The sequence below is a fragment of the Branchiostoma lanceolatum genome, chromosome 1 (assembly GCF_035083965.1).
Source record: "Branchiostoma lanceolatum isolate klBraLanc5 chromosome 1, klBraLanc5.hap2, whole genome shotgun sequence".
Classification (NCBI taxonomy): domain Eukaryota; kingdom Metazoa; phylum Chordata; class Leptocardii; order Amphioxiformes; family Branchiostomatidae; genus Branchiostoma; species Branchiostoma lanceolatum.
Genome location: NC_089722.1, coordinates 38874459 through 38884560, shown reverse-complemented (window position 1 = coordinate 38884560; position 10102 = coordinate 38874459). Strand labels below are relative to the sequence as shown.

Genomic DNA, 10102 nt, shown 5'->3' with positions numbered 1-10102 from the left:
CACAGACCTAAAACTTTCCCATTTTTGTAAGTTTGGGTCAAGGCCCTACTATACCACCAAACAAAATTTTGGGAAAATTGATTATTTTCTTTGGCAAACTTTTTAAAATTTTGCTTGGTTTTTACAGACATGGAGATATGTGAACTATGTAAATCTTCTAAACTGCTGTTAAAGGAGTCCTAAACTCTAGAAGGGAGTGTTATTTTCCACTAGATTATGTATCAAATAATACATAACCAACCGACTTTTTACAGAATCCCGCTTGTTGTGAATTACACAAGGTGTGTTTTGTAAAATAATATGTAACTCACTAAACCCGTGCAGACCCTACCCATGTATCCCTATACATATACTCACTTCCTTCATGATGGATAGTTTGGGCATGAATTGATGCGCACGGGACTAGTGGGTACTTTATCGTATACTGTAATAAGTATTCATTTTTACGTTCTAAAATCATTATCTATTGGAAAATAACTCCCCCCCTCTGGAGTTTAGGACTCCTTTAATCCTATACCCTGCCTAGCCTCCTTCGCAGACTTCCTATAACGGCGGCGTATATATTGGGGGGGGGGGGCCATGCCCTGCCATACTTCCAATGGGCACTCAATAAATCCAAGACAACGAGTTGTGATAAGCAGACAATTGATTTTCAAACAAGATATAAGTAACACGCACTTTGTATGACACGGTTTCGTCCAATTTGTGATCCTGAAAAATAGGTAACACAGCTGGACCATTAACAAGGTCAAACCATTAAACCGATTTGAAAAATTGCATTACGTTTTTAGTCAATTCATTGATATTACGCTGTTATTACGCATTGATATTACACGTGCATAAAATATAATTAACGAGACAATTGTTCACACAAATCCATTGGAATCGATTAAAAAATAAACCTCTGTAAATTCAACAACACCGGCGTATTTCCGAAATCATAATTTTCAATTTGGAAAAAAAGATATTATTATTAATTGAATTTGATAATTGAAACTTGATAAGTCAAAAAATGGCAGGTCTTTGTGATTCTTCTAAGTCTAAGCACAGCATTCACACTGTTGAACTACCATACTACAGGGCATGCTATAGTGTAACGTATAGAGCACGTTAGCGTTTGCTTACAAAGAAAGGTGCACGTGTTAGCCACAAGAAATTCTACATAATTAACAGCCTATTATGGTCCCCAAGTAGATGTTGGGGAGGCCAAATCGTTCCGTATTCTCAACTACCCTTGTCTGTTGATGAAGGTTAGACATCCAGGTAATAAGATACGCCAAAAATAATTACTCAAGCAACTGGATAAGATTTTGAAACAGTCAGACGTTTCAGACAGTATCCACTGTCTTTCGTCAGTCACTGACGAAAGACAGTGGATACTGTCTGAAACGTCTGACTGTTTCAAAATCTTATCCAGTTGCTTGAGTAATTATTTTTGGCGTACCCTTGTCTGTGTTAAACTGCAGACGGGGCAGCTAGGAAAACTCAAAGATATAGCCTCCCCAACATCTGCTTATAGATTATACATTCAGTATATTGGTCGTTTAACAACACAAACATGCATTCTTTTTTTAGATATCTGACCAACATTTCCTATGTTTAACCATTTTTACTCGTGGCACTGCCGTGGTAGCTGCTCATCCTTTGAAACTTCCTAAACATTTTCTTGATGGAGGAACCCCTTCTTTGAGAGTTCTGTTTGTTGAAACGCTTCCGTCTTGTTTCCGCAGAGTCGACCTCGTCCATCTCAGACACCGAAGGGAGAAAGACGTCGTCTTGACTGGCTGTAGGACTTGGAGCACTTTTTGATCGCCCGTATGCCGCCCTTCGAGACGCTGCTGTCGTCTGCTGGTCCTCGTGGCTGTCCACCGGACAGGGAGCGCTCTGCGATCGGATGTAGGCTGCCCTCCGCGCCGCCGCCGTCTGCTGATCGCCTCGGTGGACTGGGAATGGCCGAATGACGCTTAGAGCTGTCCGCAGTGCGACCAGTTGAACTTTAAGAGCCTGTAAAGATATATATAGATCAGCGTTAAGAATCTTAAACAAAATCAACGACATTTTAGGAATTTCTAGAGAATCTTAAGGAAGTTTTTATAGCCCTAATGGGCCACAGAGACCACTACAATCAAGGAGGTTTTATATGCTACAATCTACTACTTCTTGTCCGTTGGTAGTGGTGTGGTTCAACTTACTGTCATGCTCTTTCTTATAATACAAGCGCTGAGTGTTAAGCAGGCAAAGCAGAATGTACCAAGTGTTTGGTATTATCCGGGATGTATGACCCGGTCGAGGTTTCAACCGAAGGCAATTAACTCTAACCGCCCCTCCCCCTCCCGTCATTACACCGATTACTTTGTGATCATAAAAAAAAAGGTCATATGTGCGCCTCCTAGCGACTTTCGTTGTTAAGAGAAAAAGCGATCACCTCGTTCTCGACTTTGAGGGACTCGTTCTCCTCGAGCAGCAGGACGTTGTCCTCGGACTTGAGTGCGAGTTGCCCGGTCAGCCGGCCGATCTCAGTCGCCTTCTCGTTCATCATCCTCAGCACGATGTGTTTGGCAGGGTGAACCGTCCGCGCCTGCTTCAGTTCAGTCGTCAGTGTTGTTACCTGTGGGTAAGATGAGTTATACGATTAGCTTCGGGGTCCAACGCTTTCCTCAGAGAAATGAATGAATAAAGACCCGCATTGCACATTTTTGACAGATTGGACGAATTACAAGTCACAACAAAACAAGATACATTGTAATGAATACAAAATAGACAAACATTTTACAAATTCAACTTCTCGCTTTTTTGTTACTGTAGAAACAGAAGAAAATATATTTTCGCTGGGTTGTTTGTTTACCATATGTAGTATGTTATTTAGCAATATCAATTTTTCTACGGCCTATTTTGCACCAGCTACTTTTAGCTACTACATGTAGTATATTCAGTATCTGATTTGAAAATCAAATCTTAGACCGTTTTATCAAGAGGTGTGAAAACAAGAGGTGATGTTAACATCGGTATGAACATCTTTTTCGGGACAAGCATCATTTGAAGTGTAGACGAGAACTTTGTGAGTCGCCATTATGCCATATTCAACAGCATATTCAACAGCTTGCAACAGAGGTGCGTCTCTAGAGCAGGCTTCATCGCATTTTTAAAACATCGTTTTCTTCTCTGTCTTTTTTTACTGGTTATGGCTTCATGTCGGTACTGCGTTCTTATGACTCCCAATTTTTCTACAAAAAGTAGCAACCAGACCAAAAATACGTAATCTGCACAAAGCATGTCAATATGCCGGATGTTAAACTAGCGACGTAGGCTATTTAGCACGTTAGAGACGCGCGATATTGAAGTCGGGAAACTTCAAACACAGGGCACAGTCTCCTGTCACCGAGCCGCGTGATTAGCGCATGACGCCCAGGTGAGATAGGGAAAGGCGTCGGTTGTGAACCGGTCGGCAAACAAAACGGGACGGTGAGGTGTGAGAAGACGATCGACACAGCAGTGCGCCGTGTATCAATCAAGGACAGACAAACTCTTTTGTCCGTGAACGTTTCTTCAGAAGAGACGGAGTAAAAACTAAACCCGTGGAAAATATGATCAAGTTTCCACTGGAAACAGAGTCTTTGGGTTGGAAAAAAGAAGTCTTTTTAGTAGCAGGGTAGTAACCATCGACTGGGTTACAAGCATGAAAAAAATAAATAAAAACTATGTATATATATGGCCCGGGAACCTTCTATGAAATTATTTAGCCTCATGATTTGGTCAATTTCTGTGTGCGTTCTTTTATCAGAACTCAAACAAAGTAGTCTGGCAAAGAGTACATAAAACTGGGAACGGGAGCAGAAAAGGGCGTGTCATAATTATGTAGAATTGGTTCTTACGTTTTTATTTCGTGATGAGTTTGTAGATTTTCTGAATTAGCTTTTGACTATGATTCCTGTGCCTGTGCTTTTCGGTAATTTGCTATGAAAAAGTAATGATGATAAAATGAATGGTTGGAAAAAATGGCGCGCCACGCGGCAGAACCGGGTCCCGTGATGACGCTATCCTCGGTAATCCCCTGAACAATTGCAGATCTGCCCCTAGATAGAGGCCTGACGCAGGGATCAGGTCTTTTCGCCCCCTGACCCGTTCGTCCCCTGGTCCTTTCGTCCTCATCATGGGCATTTCGTCCTCCCATTTAACAACATTTAAACCCTAAATGACTAGTTTTTTTATCATGTATTATTCTATACGTGATTAGATATTACTTTGAAAGTATTTTCCAGCAGTTAAAGTGTTAGCCGGCGAAGTACTTGCCGTTTCCAGACATGTCATACTTCGATCGCGATACACTTCCAGTCGGTCTTGGGCATCGGTGAATTTAGCAACATGAATATCCTAGCGTTTTTAAAAATACAGTCCCATACAGTCAATTTTCTTGTCAAAATTTCATTTCAGTCAGCTTATTTACTCATACAAACTCCGTAAAAGGCGCCCACGAGCGATTTGCAACATGCGTAAACAACCAAGATGGCGGGCGCGACGGCGGCAGCAACATCATGATGTCCCTCGCCGCTCGCGCGTCACTTTAGTCATGTTAGTGTCGGTTTTCCAACGTGAAAGACTTGATGAGAAAGCAACAGTGAAGGTTTTTTGAGAAGCTTGATGAAATGTTATGATGAAAATTGAGTAACTTGTAATTGTGAGACAAGTGTCATCCGAGAACGAAATGTCCATGACGGGGACGAAAGGACCCGGGGACGAACGGGTCAGGGGGCGAAAAGTCTAGTAACCCTGACGCACCCCACCCTTCACAAACCCTCATGGGGGACTAAAACCTTCATTAAGCGATCATAAATCTGACTTACTACACCAAAAACCATTTAGGGATTCCCTCTTTCATTGTAGATCATGCTGAAAATTGAGACGAAAATTTGATATATTTTGTCACAACATTTGGTTCGCGCCAAGCTACTAGTTCGAAGACAACATGGAAGACTTGCATAACCTGGCCTGATCAAATAGTACTAGTAACTTACAGTCGACATTTAACTCCTCATCTAGATATTAAGTTTTGGTTCTAAGAGAAGCAAGTCGAAGCAACACCACAGAGAACACCACTTACAAACGTTCTCAGTGATTGAAAGAGCTTAATTTGTAAGAAATGTGATCTTTGGACTTCGCGTTGTCTGTATGGGAACCAGCTGATAACAGGTGCAGCGCGCCTTTCTTGTGCAAAATCATGAAAATTTCTGCCAAATAATGAAAGCTAAAAAAGCAATCAGTAGCCTCCTTTGCATAGCTTTGTCCAAATGTTGTACTTTTAGATTATAAAAACTTTGACTAGCTACAATATTTCTGAACAAGCATTCTTTCAGCAGCAAACCCGCCAAAACGTGGCAAAGCAAACAAGACTACATACCGACGCGCAAAACATTCCCGACAAATGTCGTGATTTTCAGGGGGAAAAAAGCAAACTAATCTTACCGTATCTTCCAGGGCCATGATCCTATCGTACATGTCGCTCTCTTCCCCGAGTTGCATGCTCACATATGAGCCGGAGTTACTGGAGGTGGACTCTCCGGTGCTGCTGCCTGTCGAGCCGAGTCGGGGCCGGTGGCGTTGTCGGCGCCGCTGCGGCGGGCTGGGGGGAGGTGCCGCCGGGCGTCTGATCGCAGCAGACCCGCTACGGACGAGAGGAGGGCGGCTTCCCGTTGGCGGTCTTCTGGCTTGGTCCGGCTCCATGGCTTTGAGATGGACGAACAGAACGTAGACGAAGAAGATTCCGAGAAGCGGGAAACACCAGAAGAAGAGAAGGGCTGCGGCCGCTTTTCGACTGTCCCGGTTGTCGTCGGGTTCTGTCTCGCCCCTTCTACTATCTCGGGGAATAATCCAATTCGTCGGCTGCTCACCGGGTTGGTTCGACTTGGGCATATGCTTCAAGATATCCTCTCTCCCTGGGTGTCACTGTACGCTAAATAAAGTTAGTTTGGAGGTTAAAAAAGAATAAGAAAAGCGTCCTCAGACCGACCTTTCCGGACGCTTGTCTGCGTGCTTCTGTGTACACACGGATGCTGGGGAGGAAGTTGTCTTGCCGCCAGAATGGACGCGTCCCCTCACGGGAGCCACCTATTGTTTTACACCATGCAAATGAGACTGTTTGTTTTGCATTTCTATCGCTGGACGGCAGGAAAATGGCGGGACGATTTCGGCACAGAAGTTGTCTTCAAACCTGCCACAATCTAATTTGCGATCAGGAAATCGACTTTTGAAAAAAAAAATGACAGAAAAAAATTGAATACAGATTAGTACCCGCTACATCTTTTGTGTTTGGTCAAGTCTAGACCCTTCATGCATATAGATGAGGCGCGAATGGCGAGCCCGTATGCTACACACTAGGTAATTACATCACCCATTATGTGTCCAACGAGATAAACGTACCTCCAGGTAGTTCCATTGTCCCCGACTGTATTGAACTTCGAGGATCGCATTGATGAACCCGCAAACATATTGTGTATTTGTGAGCCGAGGATCTCCAAACACACATCGCGTTTTAATCGTAGGCAAATTTTCTCCACAAAGCTAGGTGAAAGAAAGGTGTGACGACACGCAGAGTTGTAAATCCACGCTTTGTATTTAACTTCTAAGCGCTACTTTATGATTATAACAAGAGTGTTAAAAATGGACAGATGTCACACGAGTGTCCTTTCTGTAAAACACAAAAGGAAAGTCCGACGAAAATGAGAAATGATTTAACCAATGACATTATAAAGGATTGATTTAACGAAACAAAATCAGAACTAAACAAATGTACGCTGAAATAGCGGTAGCTACCAGTAAATATTTGTCATTACACAGTCCAAGGATGTTATAGAAAGATAACCAATCGTTGATCATTCCGAACACGGATAACAATATAAACGTGTCCGTGTAGCTGAAAAAATCACGAAGAAAACAAAGTTTCCCGAAAGACAATAATAGCGTCGACAAAACGGATGTAAAAAACGACGTTTTATCAATACATGAATCGATGATTAAAAAGTGGACCGGGATCATCCAATCCTCGCTAGATCAAGAAAAACAATCATTAATTCATTCATTTCACCTGCCCGACTCCTCAGATTTCACGACTCATGTTTGCGTATGTTAAATTGTGGTGTTGTTTTAGCACTTGCTGCGAAATTTGATCTGCGTCAGTTCCGGTGGTCAAAAGGTCCTGTTTTTCTCTTGACAACCAAACGAGGCTGTATTGAAATCCGCATAAACTTTTCTTTCGTCTTGAGAACTGATAGACTAGACTCTTTCGGTTGTAAAAAGCAGAGATAAAGCTTAAAGGTAAATGGTTGGTGTAAAACAAGGAGGTCTTTATAATCACCTTGGTATAAAGGGTTGGGCATCCTGGCCAATTATATTGACCCATTTTGGCCAACTTGTACTATTTTTCAGAAGCCTCGACCAACATGCATTATTGCGAAGGGGAGGGTCAGTCCATGTACGTGCGAGCCCGTGGCCGCCATGACCGTTAAACGTTGGAGTGACCCTGCTATGAACCCAGTCGGCTCTACGCGGAAGTGAAACCTGTTGTTTAACCACCTGTCGTGTCACGGGGTCAGCGGTCCTGGGCTCAACCCACGCCCAGCAGCGAAAGCAGGCCGAGCTGTATAAAGGCAATGAATGAAAGTCCTGTACAGAATCTTTCTTTGATTGCAGACGTATATTTATATATCCGTATCAATAATGAATCTAAGTCATAGACATATCTACAAATTTAACGTAGAGATACATATTATGTCACTTTGATTGTACACGTATCCGTATCACTGATAAATTGAATTGAAAGACATATCTACAAAGTTACACATAGACATAACGTTACATCTGTGTATTACTATTAGATATAGAACTTTTTTTTTTATTACAGGTGAAAATGTTAGTAACTGAGAATTAGGTCGTATGGTGGTTCAGGCTCCAAAAGAATACAAAGGCCGGCAGTTAAATAACAAGGGAATTTTGATAGTGATCGTTTACAGTACTGTTACTTACGCGTGTCATCTCGTGCTAGGGGTTGTTCAAAGCGAGAAGCCAGGTATTTTTACGAACAAGTAACTCGACCTACAGGACTGACACTGTGACAGTCTCTTGCTCACGCGTACGGTACGCACGCTTCATCGTAAACTGGGGTTAAAACAGGTCAGAGATCAAAGTTGAACTTCCTGGTACCTACATTGTGTCGTTACATATCCGACAGTAGACTGGGTTCCCGGAAAAGGTTGGCTGGGCTAGTGGGGTGGTGGGCTACCTTAGCATGCGACCCTTTCCGGGCCAAAAGGCTACTCATGGGGGTTTGTTTTACCAGCTTTGGTGGAGTTCTTCATTGCTGCCACCAACTGCAACCACCACCCCTACCCTAGCATCATAATAGATGTCTGAGTTCATAGCTATCAAATATTTCCTGACTGTCTTAGGCACTTTTCTCACTTAACGGACATCCTTGTATTGATTGTCAATGTAAATGCGTGAATCTAGTAAATGGCACAAAGCAAATGTACAGTTACTAAATTCTGATTCACATTAAATCTACTACTGAGTAATTTATATGGGAGTCGTACTACAATGAGTGTGAACAATTTTCAGTTGCTTTTTCAAATATGGTAAATTCTTGTGAAAAAGACCCCCCTCTCGACTTTCAAAGTGCGTCAATCCTACATATCAAATCAGCCACTTAAAATGCAGCCTTCGAATATTCTAAAGTTTTAAAGCCGTATCAACAAGGTAGTGGGGTCGTGTGGCGCAAGTGGTAGAGCACGCGGCTGTCAATCAATGGGACCCGGGATCGAATTTGCGCCCGACGTAGTGCCTTTGGGAAAGGCACTCCTACAAGTTAACTAATATTCTATCGTTTCTAACATAGGTAATTTCTAAGGAAAATAGAAATGTTCTGTAATCACTGTAGTCAATACATCTGTGTGCCGAAAGTCGTTTTCAGGTATTATGTAGGTTAGTGTTTCGTCTTAAAACGTATTTGATAAGGACGAAAGGAATTATTGATAGCTGAAAACAGACTTAAGTGGCCATCGATGAAAATGAACAAAAGCATGCCATCTTTCAGTGTCCCTTGCACTTCTCTACTAAATCATTTTGAATACAATTTGGCTTTATTTTGTCTGTTGAGATATAGCTAAGGACGTATGCTGTAAAAGTATTCATTACCTTTTTGGGGTAAAAAAGGGTCAAATGTAGTCTATTTGGGGCAAGACTAATGGCAATGTAAAAATCCATTATTTTGGAAAATGGCTGTTACCATGACAACCAGTCGTCAATCCTGCAGATATTTACATTTGCACGTGCAAGGTAGGTTGCTTGCTATCTGAGAATATGAAAGAAAAGTATATTTGTCTTCATCTATGGACAAGCTATGTGCATTTAGCACACGATTCAGTGGCTGAAATCCGTTTACAATGGAATCAATGGTTTAGTCTTGGGGCCACCGCGGTTCTTCCCATTGCGGGCACAAACTTCGTTTTAAACATGATGCACATAAAGATTCACACCGACTGTACAAAAAATCAACCAAATTGATCTGCCGGTGAAGGAGCCATTGATCACTGAAAATGGTCAAAAAAGGCTTTTTGTCAATTTTGGAGATTTACGAAAACAAGTCATCTTTAAACCTCTGCTGTACCTCACTACAAATATAACTGTTTGAGATCAACTTTATGCCATTTTTTATTAGGACATGGGTAACAACATGTGTTAGAATCAATGAAATATCTGTTAATTCGTGAGAGCTACAGAAGTTCAAAGACGGTCTATTTTGGTTTAGACTAAGGCCTTCACCAGGCAAAAATCCGCCATTTTGAAAAATGGCTATTACCATGGCAACCGGTGACCACAGACCTAAAACTTTCCCATTTTTGTAAGTTTGGGCCAAGAGCTTATTATACCACCACACAAAATTTTGGGAAAATTGTTTTTTTCTTTGGCCAACTTTTAAAAATTTTGCTTGGTTTTTACAGACAAGGAGATATGTGAACTATGTAAATCTCTAGACTGCTGTTAAAGGAGTCCTAAACTCTAGAAGGGACTGTTATTTTCCACTAGATTATGTATCAAATAATACATAACCAAC

General features: G+C 41.9%; 1 protein-coding gene across 1 annotated transcript; it reads right to left on the bottom strand.

The window, feature by feature from the left end:
• Window positions 1-628: 628 nt before the first annotated feature.
• On the bottom strand, window positions 629-6218 carry LOC136422383 (uncharacterized). Its single transcript, XM_066410122.1, has 3 exons — window positions 5461-6218; window positions 2426-2608; window positions 629-2004 (listed from the first exon to the last, which is right to left on the bottom strand). Exons 1-3 carry the CDS (start codon window positions 5905-5907, stop codon window positions 1600-1602), a joined length of 1035 nt encoding a protein of 344 aa, XP_066266219.1. The 5' UTR covers window positions 5908-6218; the 3' UTR covers window positions 629-1599.
• Between the last annotated feature and the right edge of the window lie 3884 nt (window positions 6219-10102).